This window comes from Acomys russatus, chromosome 5 (assembly GCF_903995435.1).
Source record: "Acomys russatus chromosome 5, mAcoRus1.1, whole genome shotgun sequence".
Lineage (NCBI taxonomy): Eukaryota > Metazoa > Chordata > Mammalia > Rodentia > Muridae > Acomys > Acomys russatus.
In genome coordinates this window covers 44,598,882-44,618,787 of record NC_067141.1, presented here as the reverse complement: position 1 = coordinate 44,618,787, position 19,906 = coordinate 44,598,882, and the positions used below count along the sequence as shown (strand labels likewise).

General features: G+C 42.7%; 1 protein-coding gene across 1 annotated transcript in view; it reads left to right on the top strand.

Annotated features, from left to right (window-relative positions):
• Nucleotides 1-19,906, top strand: part of Pgm5 (phosphoglucomutase 5) — a 170,041-nt gene that overhangs the window by 91,079 nt on the left and 59,056 nt on the right. Inside the window, exon 7 of the mRNA XM_051146273.1 lies at nt 12,098-12,213. Coding sequence (XP_051002230.1) covers nt 12,098-12,213 — 116 coding nt within the window. The remainder of the gene's footprint in view (nt 1-12,097; nt 12,214-19,906) is intronic.

The window sequence follows — 19,906 nt, the reverse complement described above, 5'->3', positions numbered from 1 at the left end:
CCCGTAGTGCCACCAGACATTATGTTTGGAGTGCGTGCCTAGTGGAGGGGCATCCTGTTCACGTCATGGTACTCGGAAAGCAAGAGTGGGGCTCTGGGGGGTAGGAGAGAAAGAGGAGGAGAAGCAGAGTCCAAGGTCTCAAGACTCCCTTAAGGATGGGGCCCTAGTGACCTAACTTCCTCCTGTCAAGCCCACTCCCCATCAGGGTGTGAGCCTGCAGACCAAGCCTTCAACATGCAGGTCTGTTGGGGCACTGGTATTGAAGTGATAATGGAGGCATCTGAAGCACTGGGCTCTAGTGCTGGTCTACTGGAGTACTGACCCACTGCTCTGTCATTTCCACCTCTCCCCTAGGTGTGGGGTCTTTACTGGAAGGGCGGTATTCGTCCCCATGCATAGTTGTTTTCAAAGCCAGAGGCCCTGGTATTTCTACATGCTTTTTTACCTGCTTTTTGCCTCCTTCCACCAGCCAGCTGCCTTGTTTCCCCAGCAGTAAGTTTCTTGAATTAAAATTTCCCTGCTCTTGCCCTATTCTGGTAATCTCCCTCAGTTCCCAGTTGGGCTCCACATAGATTGGGTCCTCACAAACACAGACTCTCCTGCTGGTCTCCAGAGCAGAATGAAGGGACAGTTGAGTGGCCTTCTTATTTTCCCAGGAGCATCTGCTTCTCCCATTAATCTCAAGACAACTCTGTATTCTTGCCAGCCTATTTTGGTTCCTGTCCCTCAGCGACAGCCAGGCCCACCGAGAGGATCTCTCTCAGCTGTGGCTGGCACAGTCACCCTGACTATGAGCAGCTGCGTTTCCAAACTTCTTCCCCACACTACCCCCACCCCCCTAGGGATCTCACTTCAGGGTTAGACTGCTCAGATCACTCAGACACTAGAGAGGCTTACCATTAATGTGTTGGCCAAGGGTGTCCCTGCTAGGCCTAGGCCTAGGGCCTAGGGCGGACTCCCCTGTTGTCTGCTTTCCTGCTGAGCTCAGTTCCTTGCAGTTCAGGATTAGCGGGTGAGTTCTCTGCTTCCTGGAATTCTCCTCAACCTCCTCTCTCAAGCCTCTTTGGGAAAAGCAAATTGCTTATGATCCCTGAAGTGAATGAACAGAATTTGGCGTGTTCTTTCCTCTTGGTCGTCGTGAGTGTTCAGTGGGAGTAAGATCCTTTGAAGCACACCGGTGTCACACTCACATAAAGGATGGATGTTGGGTTCATTTGAGATGGTGTTTTCCAACATGTGCTGAGTGAAACTGTCAGCCCCACAGGGTGCTCTGTGAGGAGTGTGTGCTGTTCCCTTCAGTGTTCCCATAGGGGGTGGGGAATACATGGTTCTTACTCTGTCCAGGGAGAGAGCTGGGCTATTTCACACTGAACTATAGCACTAGCCTTGGTAAGCTGACAGACACTCTGTGCGTAACGGCAGTGAGATTGTTAATGTTTTCAGCCCGGACCTTGTGCTGTTTCACAGATCTGCTTAGATTTACTCTCGGCTTCTAGTCATCCTGGGTATCTGCTCGTGTTTACATTTTAAAAGGTTCAGGGGTGTAAATCACTTTTTAAGCCTGTGACTGTGTTCTGATGACCCCTGTGATGTCTGCATGAAATGAACAAATGTCTTTTCCAGCTAGAGCAGGTACCCTCCAAGGCCGCCCAGATGGGGGAGGGGACCCGAGGGCTGGACATCCAGCGCAACACTCTGCTGGGTTCCTAGCTGGGCTTGCAGGGCAGCCAGCAGAAGAAGAGACTGACTAGATCAAGCTGGAAAGTGAGGAAATAGCCAGGCGGCAGTGGGGAGCACTTGTCACCAGTGGTCGTTCAGGGCCCGGCAAGGTGTTTCCAGGCTCCTGGCCTCTTCTTCAAGAAACTGAAATAAAGGCTCTCAGAGATTTGCCAAGTATAAAGGAAAACTGTTTTAAAGTGAGTTGATATTACAGATCAGAGAGAAATATACTATAAAGAACACCATTAGGACACACAAGGGACAGTGCTGGAGGGCCCAGTTATTCAGGGCTTCCTTTTATAGGCTTCAAGAGAAGGAGGGACATAGCACAGCTTCTTCTTTTTTTTTTTTCTTTCAAAATAAAAAAAAAGTTACATTTTATTTATTTGTATATGTGCATATGTGCCAGTGTGTGGTGGTGGTGGTGATGGTGGTGATGGTGGTGGTGGTGTGTGTGTGTGTGTGTGTGTGTGTGTGTGTGTGTGTGTGTGTGTCTGTCTGTCTGTCTGTCTGGTCTATCTGTCTGTCTGTCCTGGAGGACAACTTGTAGGAGTCAGTTCTCTCCTATGTGTAGGATCTGGAGACTGAACTTGGGTCCTCAGGCTTGGTGACATGCTCCTTTACCCACCAAGCTCTCTGGCTGGCTCATTCTTTGCTTGAGTAGACAGGTTTAATTATGTAAACCTTTGCTCACTGAACATTTTTATCCCATGATGCATCTGAGTCTCATCATATCTGTGCTCAGTTATGTATAGGCATAAAATGGTAACTAGGGATTTTCTTACCCTAAAATATCACTCAGAGGACAAAATTTGCTTTACTAAGAATGAACCCCAAATCAGTCTAGGCTAGATTGACCCCTAATATCTGTGGATATGTTCTGAAGTACATTTGAATAGAAACTGTCCACGAAAGAGGAATTTTTGGTGGTTGTTAAGGGGGAAGAGACACTTAATCCACTGTTAAGAGAAGAGTATATATGCAACTCAATGCAACAGAGGTCCTAAGCTGCTAACAGGTTGATAGATGCACTGTTCAGAGAAGTCTGTGTGAAGGGTGCATACAGTAAGGGTCTCAGGCTGCCAAATATAGTATTAAATGGGGCTATGTGCATAGCTCAAAACAAGTGGAGTCCTAGGTTTTTAAACTATTCCTTATGCCTGCCTGTCTCTTTCTTCCACTCCTCTGGCCTGAAGGATGGCCCCTATATATTATCTGTAGACTCTTCTTTTCTCCAGATTTCAGTTAAGGTTGGCTAAATGGGAACACTAAAGATGTCTGGCAGAAGAGACTGTGGTCAGGCATTTATCTCTCTCTCTTCAGGTTTCGATCAGCCTGCAGCATGCCTTTCTGAAGGTCCTGGCCTGTGCCAGGCAGAGCCTTTGGATTCCAGTTATAACTCTTTGAGTGGAAGGATGTAGCTTGTCTGGTACCTGCCTGGGGAGGGGGGCGGGGCAGGGGGGCTTTCTACTGTACTTTTCTTCTTCACTTTGCACCCCTGTGTGAACTGTTCCTATACAAACTCTCTTAAGATTACTCAAATGGAGTGTATCATCTCTTCCTGTCGGGGAATTCACCAAGACAAAGCATACATGACGTGAATCCAAAGCTGCAGGATTGAAGGAGGGCCCATCAGAAGAGCGTTCTGCTATGCCAGAGGTTGGAATCCGCAGAGGTGGAGGCATGTCACTGTTGCTGATGGTCCCGGAGTCCAGGGCTGGCCAGGAATCCATCCACCTGGGTCCCTCTGAGCAAGGGGATGGCTTGTTACCCTATTTCACAGGTAGAAAAACCAAATTTACTGAATACAAACATCTTAGCCAAGTTCACAAAACCAGAAAGGGATGGAGTTAGGAGAGGACTGGGTGGGGGGAGGGGGGGGCAAGGCATCTGGGCATGACTGAGCAGGCAGTGAGTGTTTACCTATTCTTTTTGCCCATGAAGCAGGGCCTTTTAGTGTCCAACTATTTCCCACAAAGAGTCATTGGCTTTTCCATCAGTTGCTTTCCTTATGACTCTGACTTATTAAACAAAGTCTTTTTTTTAAAAGATAATATTAGAGCAGAATTAATGTGGGCTGACCTTTCCTGTTATTAAACCCAATCCCTAGGGAGGGAAGAAACCAGGGAAGGTAGGCCTAGCCTCAAACTGTCCCTTGACGGATATTTATTTTCCCAGAGCCTGCCCGTGTGGAGATAGCTGCGTGGTAACTTGGTCTGGCTTCAAGAGAAACAGCTGCTTGAGTCACCTGATTGGACACAGATCAGAGTAAGGGCTTAGGTAGGAAGTGTTGTTCAGCCTGTGGCCTTGTGAACTGAGCATGGCAGCTGCCTCTCACTCCCAGAGGGACCCTCTGGGACCCTCAAGTTCTGCCTATGGCCCTGCTCAGGGCACTAACTCATGACAATTGCAGAGTCTGGGCCCTAAGGAAGTTTCAGCCTTTTTGTCTAAGGAGCAGGACCCTTGGGCAGAGAGCTGAACTTGAGCCAAGTTTAGGAATGAGACGCAGACACAGCGCATCTCTGTCACGAGGTCACTGGCTGGTTAGCAGGAGAAAGGGAGGGAATTGCTTTTTGCTTATAGAACAAGTATGCAGAAAAACAAAACAAAAGTTTTGAATCAAAGTAGGAAGGGGCTTGAGTTCTATCCATGCAAGTGAAAGGCACAAAAAAAAAAACAAAAAACAAACAAACAAAAAAACCCGCTGAGGATACACCCAAGCTAATTAGTTACAGCTGGCCGCTTCTAGCATGCTTGGACTTGCTTGCTGGCCAGAGAGGCACAGCTATGGGGCAGGTAGATCTTCCAAGTTCCTGGGTGGTTATGGTGGTGTTGGGAGATGCTGGCTGTTCCACTAAGCCAGATGATGCTCAGCCAGACAGTGCTGGATCTCTTTCTGCAGCTGAGTAATTCTAAAAAAACAAACAAACAAACAAACAAAAAAAACAAAAACAAAACAAAACAAAAACCCTCTTCAGAGTTGCAAATATCTGAAACCTATTACTAGAGAGTGGCAATGCTATCCCACTAGGCTCTCTGCTTGGACTGTGGAGGGGAGGCCGTAATTGGAAAACAGTGCGAAGCAACAGACTATACAATTCCTTTTCTGAACTCTTTTGCCCTCTGAATTTTAGTGCTCTTGAGCCACTCCTTTATGAGCTGTGGTATGAATAAGCTGTAGTTTGTAGAGGTCCTGTTTCAGGGATAGGAAGGTTGCTTTCTTCCTCTTGAAGTATGGTGCTGGAGTAGAGTCTTTGAGCATGCATTCGTGTTTCTTTAGAGAGTTGCTCAGTGGTGGACTTGCTGGATGATAGAACATAGTAGATTCTGTTACAAACTCTTAGATAACTGTCTAACCCTGCTGGCCGTGTTTGGGATTCTGCTTTCCCATGAACGCCAACACTGCACTCGGCGCGCACTCTCTCTCCCTCCCTTCCTCCCTCCCTTGTCCCTCCCTCCCTCCCTCCTTATCTCCCTCCCTCTCTTTCCTTCTCTGTTGCTCTCCTCCCCTTTCTCTCCCACCCCTTTATCTTGATAGTTTTGTAGGTGTGAAATGTTTCCTGACCACTGTCCTGTGATTTACCTTCTGTTTTCAGATTGGCCAGTCATTCTTTTTCCTGTGAACTGCACAGGTCATTTGAGATGCTCTTACTGATTTGCGGTATTTTGTTGAGGTTGATGAATCCTTCAGCATGCATTGCAAGTATCTTTTCTGAATCTACAGCTTATCCTCTTTTCAGATACCTTTGGCAGAAATGGACATTTTTGTCATTTTTAATGCAATAAAGGAAATGTCAAACAAGTGAGACTTGTTTGACTAGAAGTCAATTACTAGTGCTGTTTTGTCAGAGTCTGGGTTCAGAGCACATGGAGGACAGACAGTGAGGTCTCTGTGGCTCTGCTGACACTGAGTCCAATATGAAACATCAGAACCAGGAACAGATGATTGCTTTGGGAAAACTGACCAGCCCATGACATTTCAGAGCAGATGGCTGCCTCTCGGGATCACCCAGTCCTTGAAGAGAGCTGGTACAGCCTTATACAAATGCTAATTTTCTCTGGTCTCTATTCTTCCTTTACAGTGAGCATCTGTGTACAGTCTCTTGGTGTTCACTCTACCCAGCGCCGAGGTGTCTCTTCTCTCTGGCTTACAATGCAGACTCCATAGACCCCTAGGATACCATTTAGGAAAAGATGCTAATAGAATACAGAAGAGGAGAAAATCGGCTTTTCTACAAACCCAGGAGGCTTTGTTGTACTGAAATGTTTTCTCTCCTGGGTTGGCGATGTCTTGTTAGGTCTCAATACTTTTGAACTCTAGAAGCAAATGACTTGATTCTAAATATCCTAACGGTATTAAATATGCCTTAAAAAATAGCTTCAATCAGAAGCCCCTGGAATTCAGAGAACACAAAGCAAAGTGAAAACCAAATCACATGATTTATTTCCCTCTATTCTTAGTACTCTCTCACAGGAGTTTGAGGGACAGAGGACAATTGTCTCTTGGCCACCTCTTGCTTGGCTGGAGAACTCAGAACTTACATTCTCTTGGTTTCAGCTCCTAGTCAATTTTAAAATTTATTATTTAAAGACAATAAGAACCAGGTGGTTTTGTCAATGTGCTCAAGCATGGGATGGGTTGGGGGGCTGTTACTAAGAACTTAGTTTCCCACGCAGAGGCCTCCTGCTCTCTTAACTAGTCAAAGAGAATAAACTCATGGTTGTTTCAATTCTGCGTACTTATGTTCTTGGATCTCTGGTCAGTTTCCTAAAGCCAAGATTATTATTATTTTTTTCTTTCAAGTAAAGTCAAGATCTTCAGACATCTGCCTGCCTTCTTTTGCCCGACACTTTAAAATGTGACAGGGAAGGGTCCGCTACTGTCTCCTGCAGCAGAGACTTACAATGAATATGTAGAAGTGTCAAGAAGAGGCATCAAAGGTTCCTGGGCTGGGAATTCTCCACTGCTTTGTAGCTGTTCAACACCTACAAGTTGAGAAGGACAGAGAGACACACCATTAGCTCAGCTGTTGCCTTTTAAATATTCTCAGGCGATAAATCCGCTTCCTTTGGTTTGACAAAGATCCCACACTGAGAAGAGAGATAAGGAGGCCTTTCAGTAGCTGAGAGTGCCATCCCATCTGATCCTCACAGCCTGTCTGCTAAATCAGATGGCAGGTGTTATTTCACATGAGAGTTTTGAGGTGTAGACAATGCTGAGAGATGATGGGGGGGCAGCAGAAGCAAGTCACAGAATACTGCCTAAGTTTGTATATGCTTGAAAAAACATGTTTGCAGTCATTTTAGAGGGATGACTCAATGTTTTGTGATTGTTTTCCTTGAGAGCGTGAGTTGTTCCACCAATTGGTAAGTGTAGAGTTAAGTTTAGGATTAGAAGGCTTGGGAGTCTAGCTCAGTGCTGGAATTCTTGCCTACTGTGTGCAAGGGTCTGAACTCAAGCTTTATCACTAGAAGAAAAAAAAAAGCGGAGGGTGGGGGGAGACTGCTGTTAGAAAGCCAGGCTTAGATGAACTCAGCCTCGTTCATATTTATGGTCTTCCTTTAAAAAGGATTTTAAAGTTTTAAAGCCCAAGCTCATATAAGCTTTTTTTTTTTTTTTTACTAGTGGGCAGCCCTAGACAGTGCAGCCAGACATCAAAGGGATCTGGGAGTGAACACACCCATGCCGAAGAACTAACCTGAACCTTGTGCTACAATGCCTGCTGAACCTTAACAGCGGGTGGGAGGCTTGCTTCTTTCCAAGGAATATGAAAACGTTGCTAATTCAAACATGCATTTATCTTAAATACTCCGGAGGGATTTTTCATACAGATAAATTTAAAAATAATTAGTTTCTTTTTTTCTTGGATCGGATTTTTTTTTTAAATTTTTATTTTATTGATTATTCACTTTACATCCTGGCCATCGCCCCCTCTGTCCTCTTCTCTGGGCCCCACCCTCTGACATAGGCTCTGTTGCCTACTTTTTGATCACTTTGCCCTGGTGGCGGTGCTACCTCAGATAGGATCTTTCTCTTTGAAGTCAGGCTGGCTGATTTCAAACTCCTGGTCCTCCTACTTCAGCCTCCTGTCATGTTGAGCTTTAAAATAAACTTATAATTGACGTATAATGTGTATGTAAAAAAAAAAAAAGGCTCAGGACATCTTGTATGTAGTGTAAGAGATTTTCCTATAATAAACACACATTCTACACTGACTGCTATGAAGAAACAGCCTTCCTCATGCCTACCTCATTACCTGCCCCCTCCAGATTACCAACACCCTGATTTCTGCCACCAGTGATTTCTTTTGTCTACTTTGCACCGTGCCTAAGTGGGCTACTGCAGTATTCCTTTGTCTGGCTTCTTTTATGGCTTGCTACCAATCACTGCATCCATAGTTCTACATTGTGGAGGTTTATTCATCTCTGTTGTCCTATGGGATGGCACTGTACTGTGTTGAATAAATATACTGTAGCCTGTTGAATCTGCATCCCTCCACCATGAATTTTCATATCTTCTCCAGCGTTGGCAGTTCCATTCTTTTCCTCTAGGGTTGTGGGTAGTGATGACTCACTGTGGTCTTAGCATGCAATTCCAAGTATTTTTCATATGCTAATTGGTCCTTTGAATAGCATCTTGTATAAAGTGTGTACCTTTTACATCTTGTTTTTTTTTCCCCCCCTTTGGAGACCTTTAATTTTTAAAAATGATTCATAGGAATTTAAAATATGGAAAGTGCATGAGAACTTTGTTGGATATGTGTGATATGGATATCTTCTCCCACGCTTTGAAGATGAGGGCCATTAAAGGAGAGCCAAGAATTCAGAACACAGAATATGGTCCTCTGGGCTCCTCTTGGTTCTTAAGAAAGGTGATATTTGGATATAGGTAAAGGGACCCAGATCTTGTCACTTTTAAATCAATTACAACTTTTCTGCAGCAGGATTATCAAATCTGCTGGGTGTGCTCGAGACATATTTATTCCTTTCAAAATTCATGTTGAAAGTTAATGCCCCCCCCCAGGAGCCCAGGTGTTGAAAAAGAAAAAGGATAAAAAGGTAGGGCTTGGAGGAGATGATGAGGCCGGCAGATGCTTGTTAATGAATCTGCAACCCTTGTGAGAGACGTGTCACAGAGCAGGTGGCAAGGTCGCTCTCCCATGTTTTGCTTTAGGAGGCCATAGCAAGAAGTTCTTCACCATCCAAATATAGGCACTGTATTCTTGGACACCCCAACCCTCCGGAACTACAAGAAATAACTTTCTGTTCTCTATAAATTACCCAGTCTCAGGCATTCTATTTTAGCGTGACAAAAATGTACCCAGACAGACTTTCAGATGACAGACCATTTAAGATAGATTTTAACAGAGATTGGCCATGAAGGGTTAATCTGAGTTAAATGAACAGCACAGAAGGACTAAGCATTGTACAACAATAACCAGAGGGCAGGAGCATCTCTGGGAGAGATGGAGACAAGCTCAGACCTTTAGGAGCACAGAATGCAAGGAGGACTGTGGGGGAAGCAGTGAGTCTAAGACTGTGTCCATCTGGAAGCCACTTCTTTGGGAGTCTCCAAACCCTGGCTGAGGAGATAACGTAATGCAGTATGTCTGTTAGCCCCCAGCACTCGTTCCTCCCCACAGGAGAGTTGCAGCCTTGACAGTCTTCCTCAGCCTCCCTGCTTAGGTAGAGCTTCCCGTTTTCTCTTGGCGTATGGTGGCAGTGGTCAGAGAGAGAGAGAGAGAGGCAGCAGGAACAACTTTTCTCAGCTTTTGTGCAGCGGCTTCCTGCTAACAGAAGGTCCAATGCATGGTGTCTGAAGAGTACTGTGCTTGGGATGAGTAGGGTGGAGGGACATGAGTTCCTTTCTGACCCTGGGACACGATCAGTTTGTGCTTAGGATCCTGGAATGAAATTATCCATCTTATCTCACCTTGCACAGCTGCACCTGTGGCTAATAGTTACAAACTTATCTGGTCCTTCACAATCCAGCCGCAGCCGCAGCCGCAGCCTGGTGCCCTTCTGACGGTGATTAATTGGGAAGGGTGGGAACTGGGGAAATCCTTTCCCCTCCCTTCAGTCCTGCCAACTTGGCTTTGAACCCACAAGACTATTTTGCACAAAGATTATGTGTCCTCACGCCTGCTCCCCTCTCTCTCACCCTCGCCTCTTCCCTGGGTTGTGCATTCCATTTGGCACTCTCATGCGTTTCCATTTCTTAGATTAATTGTGACCTACGTTTTCCTATGTGCTCCTCTGGCTTCTGTGTGATTTATTTCTCCTTCTTTGAGCTTTTGACCATACAATTAGCAGCCTTCTGTTCTAAAGTTTGTGGAAAGGCTCTTCCCATTGTTCCTCCCAGGATGTAAGTGCAATTATATATTTTTCTTAAAATGAAAAGGAGACAAGCTAGATCCCTGGAGTTAAAAGAGCATCTAAGTATTACAGGACCATAAGGCATATATTCCTTTGTTTGGAGCTTCATTTTCTGTGTATGTTGGTGAAATCCATTCAGGGTGTTGCATAACACATCGTCTGTTTAATAGCACTTATATAATCATTATATATATATATATTATTATTATATATCATAATCATTATATATATTATAATCGTTATCATGACAAAATGCCCAAGAAAGTAACTTGAAATAAGAAAATATTTATTTTAGGGCAAAGTTTCAAAAGGTAAAGTTCAGGTTGGCTAGAGCCATTGTTTCGAGCCTGAGGTGAGGCAAAATACCATGGCATCAGGAATACATGGCAGTGGTTGCCATGGTGGCTGGAAGCCGACTAGTGATATGACCCCTAAAGGCATGGGCCAAGTGACCCACTTTCTCCATCTAGGATTCATATTGCACAGTTCTGACACCTCTTAACAGACTACTCAAAATGTAAATTCACCAGTGCACTAACCCTTACATAATAACCCTTGTGACCTCATCTTTGGACATAACTTTATTTCCTGCCCAAATGCACGCTTTATTAATCTTCTTGGTATCTCTTAATTCATTCAGGTTGACCATTACGATTAGCCATCTCAGAATCATAAATTAACTGTCCATTTGCCTAGTACATTTATTTATATTGTTTCAGTTATTGTAAATGGTGGTTGATCAGTCTTGTCAAATCTTGTGTTACACTCTGTGGATTAACATCACACACTGAGGTCTCCATGAAGTGGCTCTGAAAGAAATTTGCTTGTAGGAAGTTTATTTATTTCTACCTTAAAGATTAAAGTTGCAGCTATAAACAATGCTCTGTGAGTTGGGTTTCTGCTATTGTAACAAAATACCTGGGGAAGTCAACTTAGAAAAAAGAGATGTTTGTTCTGGTTTTAGAGGCTTTATTCTGTAGTTCCTGGGCCATGTTGCCTTTGGGCAGATGGCGATATGGCCCACATTAGCGGGGCCACATGCTTCAGGAAACTGACCACCTCATGAGAAGTAAAAAATGGGGGGGGGGGGCAAGGATGAGACCAACGTCCTGCAATCATCTTGAGGGTGTGCTCCAATGACCCCAAGGCTCCCACTGAGTGTGACTTAATGTTTTCCACAATCTTTAATAGTGCTGAGCTGAGGTCCAAACATGAACATGTGGGCATTTAGGGAACAGGTCACGCCCAAACTACAAGAAAGTGACAGTGAGGAAGGAGATCGCACAGAAAGACACCTGACTACTGAAGATACACAAAAGGTCTCATACAACTCCTGAGGAGCCCTGGAATTAAGGTGGCTTTACAAAGCTGTAACCCATGAGGAAGCTATTGCACATGGACCAGTCACTAATTGGGCTGACTAGCAGTAGCTCTCTGATTTGAGCAAGACATCTCTAATTGAAAGAGATCCATATTTGTGAGCTGGAAGCCATCAGCATTTCTAAATGTTTCCCAATGAAGACTCCAGCCAGAAAATACCTTACGTGTGTGAGTGTGGGTGTGTGGCGTAGGTTGGCCATATGACCATGAGCAGTGAATCGTAATGTCCACTACATAGTATTTCTAGAGTTGAATTCCTGGGTAGAGGCAAATTCATACTGGGTGGATATTGTTAAACAATACTCCTAAATGTTTGTGCTATCTTAATTTAGAGTCTCTTGTCTTAAGTAGACTCTTAACAACAACAAAAAAGAACATTTTAGAGACACTGAATAATTCAGACATTGACTTAAAATATATTGTACCACAGAGAAAGCAAAGTTGAGAGCATTGAAACATTCTACTTTCTCTCTAACATACAGTTTAGAAACTGCCAACAGGTATTCAAGTTGCTCTGAAATGTAGTTATGGAACAAATAGATCCTAAGACTTCCTATTGAGCTGAGAAAATAAAGGAGATCAGACATGTGAATTGAGACTTGCCTCAAATTTCATTTTTCAGAGTGGCTAAATCAATGAAGGTCCCTGTGTATGAGACCCCTGCCGGATGGAGATTCTTCTCAAATCTGATGGACTCTGGACGATGTTCTCTGTGTGGAGAGGAGAGCTTTGGCACTGGTAGGCTTGCCTGGGCTGATGTTACTGGTGAGGGTGGCTGGAATTCTGTGACCCCATTGGAGACTTTGTAAATAATCTTCGTGTGCATCAAAGGCTGGAAGAAGAACTGCTTAAAGAGCGAGAAAGAAAAAATAAAAATTAGAGAAACTCAGTAGGATGTGTGCAGTGACACACTCACCTCTTTTGGATACTGGTGCCCCATATTTGACCACGTCCCCTGGATGGGGAGGCCTGGTGGCACTCAGAGGAAGGATAGCAGGCTACCAAGAAGAGACTTGATACCCTTTGAGCATATACAGGGGGAGGAGGTCCCCCTCAGTCACAGTCATAGGGGAGGGGAGTAAGGGGAAAAAGGGAGGGAGGGAGGAAGGAGAGGATATAAGGGAGGGGATAAGAACTTAGATGTAATATGAATAAATTAATAAAATATATTAAATGACCAATTTGGAAAAAAGATATTCCTTTCTTTAAAAAGAAGCTGTATTATGAAATTTTTAAATGACAAATGTAGACAGAATATCATATTAATTGTACCACTCAATTTCAAGTGTCAATATTTTTGTCATTTTTTGATAATAATTTTATTTTGCAGTACTGAGGACTGAACTTTATGAGACTTTTTAATGTTTATTTGAGATAGGATCTTACTACACAAGTCATCTTTGAACATGTGGCCTTGCCCTCCTGGCTAGGATTCTAAATGTGCTTTGCTGTGTTACATGTTTCCCCTACCCCCCATGTGGTGTGTGTGTGTGTGTGTGTGTGTGTGTGTGTGTGTGTGTGTGCGTGCGCGCGCGTGTGCGCATGTGTGCGCATGTGTGCACACATTTTCCAGACACTGTTTATATGCGTAGCCCTAGCTGTCCTGAAAATAGCCCTGTAGATTCACAGACCTCTGTAGATCTCAAACTCACAAAAATCTGCCTGCCTCTGCCTCCCCCCCCACCCCCACCCCAGTGCTGGGATTAAAGGTGTGTGGCTTCTCCTCAGCTTCCTCCTTCTTTCTCCCTTCTTTCTTCTTAAACACAAGGTCTTTCTATGAAAGCTGAGCCCAGTCTAGAATTCACTGTATAGCTCAGACAAGCCTCAAACTTGAACTTTCATCTTCTTGCCATTACCAAGTGTTTGGCAGGCCCCTCCCTCTCTTCCTAAAATTAATCATCAACATTGATGTCTCTACGCTCTCCACAAAGAAAGTTACCTTTCCTGATTGTTATAAAGCAACACCCTCCCGACCACACAAAGGTCGTCTTGTTATTCCTGAATATTTTAGTGGGAATCTTTAAATATAAAACATTGTTTGAAAAAGCATATAACCATGACACCACTGTCACAGTTAAAATGTTTAAAATTATTTCTTTTAGTACCTTAAAGATGTCACTCCATTGCTTTGTATATTTCCATGATTTCTGCTATAATGTTTATCTTTATTCTTTTATACTGCCTTTATTTTTTAATTTTTGAATTTTTTTTTCGAGACAGGGTTTCTCTGTGTAGCCTTGGCTGTCCTGGGCTCACTCTGTAGACCAGGCTGACTTCGAACTCACAGTGATTCACCTGCCTCTGCCTCCCAAGTACTGGGACTAAAGGTGTGTGCCACCATGCCCAGCTAATTTTTTATTTTTAATGCCTAAAATTGGGTCTCTCTCTCTCTCTCTCTCTCTCTCTCTCTCTCTCTCTCTCTCTCTCTCTCTCTCTCTCTCTCTCTCTCTCTCTCTCTGTGTGTGTGTGTGTAATCCTGACTTCAACTCTCATGTTTCTGGGTCTACTTTTGTTGTTAATTTTAGAACATAGTCACTACCTTTTTGAACATTTAGCCTTCGTATTCTCTTTTTCTTCTGAGACTCCAGTTATACTGTATATTAGATCATCCATGGCCAAAGATGTTGGCTTGAAGCTTTTGGGTGCAGTGATCTCATTTCACTTATCCGCCCCCCACCCTCCGTCATGTTTCAGTTTAGATGATCTTCATTGACATATGTCTCAGGTTTCTGTCATGGTGATAAAGATAATGAGAAAAAACTTCATTTCCTCTTATAGCTTATAGTCCATCATGAGTGGAGTCAAGGTGGGAAATTCCAGGAAAGAGGCTAGCCGCAGGAATGGCAGTGGGAGATGGGAAGATATGCTGTTTATGTTGTTTCCTGGCTTGTTCCTCATGACTCACCCAGGCTACTCTCTTAATAGCCCAGGATTATCTTCCCAGCAGTGACAGCACTCCTAGCTGGCTGGCTGGTCCTATGTCAATCATTAATCAAGAAAATGTCCATAAAATTGCCTATAGGTGATCCAATGGAGATTTTTTTTTTTCTCAGTTGAAGTTCCACTTTCCAAATAACTCTAACTTGTATCCGGCTAACAGAAAAAATGTTTATATTTATCTATTCTTTTCTTAGCTTCCAATGTGATGATAAGTCTACTGAAGGAACTCTGATCTTATAAGATGTTTTGTTTGAGAAAGTCTCACTGTGTAACTCAAGTTGGTCTTGAACTCTCAATCTTTCTGATTCTGTGTCCCAAGGATTGGAATAGTGTGTGCCTGCATATCTGGCTTTGCCTTTTATTCCTATAACTTACCTTTACTATTAAAATAGTTTCTATATTTCCAAGGAAACTGTGTATCTATATGTTGTTGATCTCCACGAGATTAGGCTGATAGCTAGGATCATCTCTGACTCTAGTTCTAGCGATTACTTTTACCTCTTGACAATTATTTGCTTTTTCTTACTTTTTGTGAGCCTCATAATTTTTAATATACGGCCTGTGGATAAGAATGGAATATATGTAGGCAAATAGTACTTGAGTCCAGAGGATCGCACACCTCTTCCTTCAGGCCAATTAATATGGAGAGTTAAGTACATCTAGGCAGAAGTTGAGTTAGGTTTGGCCCTTATTGTTTATATTATTAATGTTAGTGTACCACAGGACTGAAATTGTTCTAGAGAGGTTGCTTTTTTTTTTTTTTCTTTTCTTTTCTTTTTTTTTCTTTTTTGGCAGGGGTCTTGCTTGTTTGCTTTTTTATTTTAAACTGCTCCTGTTACATTCTCAGCATTCAGCAGGCACTGGCCTTTTGCTTAGCATTGATGTATGAGTCTCGAGTCCAAGAATGTTTATTGCTTTCTCCATGGGAGCAGATGCATCTTTATCCTTGCTCCTCATACAGCAGTGATAGATCTTCTCCTGGATGCTTAGGACGAGGGGTGGGGTCTTCCCCCTGTTTCATATGAGAGAAGGAGTCATGGAAGTCAAGGGGCTTGATTGATGTGGTCCATCCTACGTGTTTATCCTGCTGTGTCTCCCGCTCTAGCCTGGACCTTCCCGAATCAACAAGGAGAGCCTGGAGCGCAGAACTTGGAAGTGTTTCCCCTCATAGCTGGGACAAGTGATTTTTAACTGACACCACAACCTACAATTGCGCTTTTTTTTTTTTTTTTGCATTTTGTAAACTCTCAGTGCTTTCTAAACTGCTCGTGTAGCAGCTCCCTCTTGCTCCTTGGTCCTTCAAAGGCAAGACCGGTGTTCCGCCCTGTCTGTGTGGAATGGCTTGTTGCTATTTAGAACTCACTATACTCTTTGACTTGTGGTGTCAGATCTCTAAGGAGTTTAAGAAAATTCTGTAAATTTCCTGGCCTTTTCTTACTGGTGACATTGTAAGACTTTTCTTCTACAGACGTCTATATATCAGAGTGCAGAAATAGAACTGCAAAAGCTATTTCTTAGTAAGTTCATCTATTATCTGTCTTGGTCCCCATTCAACAGTTTTCTCCTAGCAGGAACCAGAATATCTTAGAGTGTAACTAGTGAATACATTTCGTAAGTCTTTTTTTTTTTTTTTTTTTTTTTTTTTTTTAGCATTTTGGGAAGTGTTTTGTAGGAGCTCAAACTCAGGGCTTTGCACATGTCAGGCAAGGGCTATGCCACTGAGTCCCAACCCCAACCCAAAAGTCTTTTAAAATTTGTGTTGCATGTACTTTGAATATTTGAATTTTTGACATTGTCATCCCCATTTTTCTTTCTAAGCTTACTCAGAAAAGCACTACTACTATTACTATTATTTTAGCATATTCTGTAATTAACCTCAGTGCTTTTGTTTCCAATAACTGTATATTATCATAGGGTTTTTTCTGATGTTCAGTCAAATATTAATCATTTTTGGCATTTTCCAATACTAATATCTTTTGTTTTATATTATCTTATTATGTAATTATCATATTCCAAAAATAGTTAATAACAATTAGTTTTTTGTAATTTAATATTTAGCATCTATTTTTATCAATACCTTTTAATTTGCAAAATCTACCTCATACATTATTATTTTTTTTTCTATTCCTGTTTCACTTGCAGCTTCATTAGGAATGGCTCCTGGATTCACCAGGAATCTCATTAGAATTTGGTGGTCCATTAACATATTCTTTTCCTCTTTATTATGTGAATGTAATGAAAACTATTTTCTCCGCATATCAAACTATACTTGAATTACTAAGAATAAGTCCTGTTTGGCCGTGCTGAAACAGATTGCAAGAAGGCCACTTTAAATGGTCATAATGGTAGGCTTTTAGGCCACATTGGAATTCATAAGGAAACTTTTTTCTTGGGTTATTTTCTTCTCTTATCAAAACCAATTATACTTCAGTAGAATTGCCATTAACATTCCAGAAAGGCTAGCATGCTCTTTATTTCCTTGGACAGAAAGAGACCATAGCAAACTTTCTCAAGTGTGACTGTCTGAACTCAAATGGATTGATGACAGCTCTGCTTGGTACATCCTTCTTTGTGGATGCCTAACATTCAGATCTGTTTCCTTCCTCTTTTAGGGTTGTGTGCTTATGCCGGAGACTGTGATACAAAAACAGATCAGAAACGTTAACTTACACGTCATAATTCTGCTCAGTTGCTAGTAAAATAGCAGGAATACAGCAACTAGAGTGGAAGCGGGGACGTTCCAGCAATGCCGTCACCTCTGTTTTCATACACACTCACAGAATGCTTACGGGGTACCTTATGCTTTGTAACTTCTTTATAATTCAGAGGATAAAATAGTACACATGTAAATCATGCTTTAAATGTCTATGTGCTACTAACTCCTGTCAACTTGACACAAACCTAGAGGCATCTGAGAAGAAGAAGCCTTAACTGAAATTTGCTTTGATCATATCGGCCTGTGAACATACCCAGGGAGCGTTTTGTTGATTGCCAACTGATGTGGAAGGTCTCAGTCCACTGTGGGTGGTGCTCTCGCTGTGCAGGTGGGCCTCCGCTGTGTAAGAAAGGAGTTGAACCAATCTATAGCTTCTGTTTCTCTGCAGTCTCTGTGCCAGTCTCTGCCTCCAGGTTTCCCTCGGTGATGGACGTTGTAAGATGAGCAAATCCTTTCCCTCTTAAGTTGATTTTTGGTCAGTGTTTTATCACCACGCTAGAAAGCCAACTAGGACAAGTTACTAAAACACATTTCAACTTTAGGAACATTTATTAATTGCTTCCTGATTTTAAAACGTTATGTTGGGCAATCTGTTGAATACGTGATGAGGACCACACCCCTCTGGATAATAAGATGTCTACAAAGCAAAAACTTTGCAGGGCTACAGAGAGTTGTAGAGAATGTGCTTTAGATGATGCAATGAGGAGAAAATGCATTGGGACTGGAAGTTTAAAATGTGCTTTTTGAAAGAGATAGAAGCTGAGCTTGTGCTTGATGAATGGGGAGGGATTTTCACACATAAACATGAAAGACCAATGCCCTGCCAGATGGCATAATGTGAGAAAGCCAAGGGAGGTGGGAGAACAGGGGTGTGGTTTGGGAACAGGCAATTGCTCACTTTTTCTAGAGTGGTGATTTTCAAATATGGGTCACGAGATTAATATAATATCATCAATTGCTTTAAGGAATAGAAGCTGTGAAAGTACACTGCTATTCGAATGTTGCTTGCCAATTTCTCTATATATGGAAGAATATACACACATATGTACACATGTGTAGTTCTCTTGGTGAAATGCACTTATTGTAGATCATGGTGAAAATATCTAAGAGCATCTTTGGTAGGAATCACAAGACTTTTCATAAAAGGCAAGATAGTAAATATTTTAGGCTTTACCAGCCATAAGGCCTTATGGGGTCTCTTAAAAAAAAAAAACTCAGCTCTTTAAAAAAAAAAAAAAAAAAAAAGAAATCACTCAGCTCTGTGACCCTAACACAAAGCAGTCACAGATAATGAATAAACAACCCCCCATGACTGTCTTCCCATAAAGGGGTTAGTCCTGGAGACAAGCAGGAATGACTAGTGGACCCAAGGGCTGTGATTTGCTACCTCTGAACACAGGGTCAGGTACAGGAGAGAATTTCAAGAGACAAGACTGGAAATATCAGGAGAAAGGGGTTTCTGAATCCTATTGCCTTAGACATGGAGCCCAAAGCAGACACTGCTAGCTGATAGTGGGAGGCCACAGTCAGCACGTGTGGGGTGGTCAGCCTGTAGGTGCTTCCAACAAGCTTTGCTTTGAGAAGGTGATGCTGACTGCAACATGAAGGCTGGACTGGATGGGGATTTTAAAGGGCTTTTTCACTTTTGGAGTTGTCTGTCATTTTCCTTTCAAGGAGCGCAGACTTTTTTTTCACATTAAGGGCTTTAAAATTGTTGCATCTTCTGCCATTTTGGCAGGTTAAAATATTATCCTACTTTGATAAATGGGGCTCTAAGCCTAAGGAAGAGTGAAATGGGTCTCCCAGGGCACCAGAGCCTGGAAATGGTCTTCGTTTTCATTACATCTAGCAGAACTAAAAGGCAGTTCTCTGGCTCTTTGCTGCATACTGCTTCCACTGTGCCTGTCATTCTTTCCATGAAAATAATGACTCCTTCTGCCTCTGAAGCAGTCGACAGTGGAGTATGCACCTACTCCAGTGCCTGCAAGAACTGGGCATTGAATGTTTGAAAGAAGAATCATCCAGCCCCTGTATCAGGCTTCCTTATGTCTGGCTGTGCAAGAATCTCTTCTCTTCTCTTCTCTTCTCTTCTCTTCTCTTCTCTTCTCTTCTCTTCTCTTCTCTTCTCTCTCTCTGTCTCTCTCTCTCTCTCTGTCTCTCTCTCTCTCTCTGTCTCTGTCTCTGTCTCTCTCTCTCTCTCTCTCTCTCTCTCTCTCTTTCTCTCTCTCTCTCTCTCTCTCTCTCTCTCTCTCTGCAACGTTGAATCCCTAAGAGTGATTCAAATGGTGCCCAGGGCTTTGCAGTTTTGAGAAAGTATGTTTACCCAGCTGAGACCTGATAGGTTGTGATTATATGGTGGGAGAGGAGGTCCCCTTCTGTCACAGACCTAGGGTAGGGGAATAGGGTGAAAGAAGGAGGGGAAAATGGGAAGATATAAGTGAGGGGATAACAATTGAGATGTAATCTAAATAAATTATTTAAATAAATAAATAAGTAAATAAATAAATAAATAAATAAATAAGTAAATAAGTAAAAAAAAGTTCTGGTGCGCATCCAGGAACAGTCAAGAGATAGTGGTGTTTTTGCTTTGCATCAGGACTGGGAGAACAAGTTTCTTGAAGATACCACATTGGGTTGAACTAAACAGTACAAGGGCACAGGAATAGACAGCTTGTGGCTTGCATCCAGACCTTTGTTTGACACTGAAAGCCAACCAAGTGACTGCTGTGTCCCTCATTTGCAACTTGTAAATGTTGGCCCATCATATCTATGTTA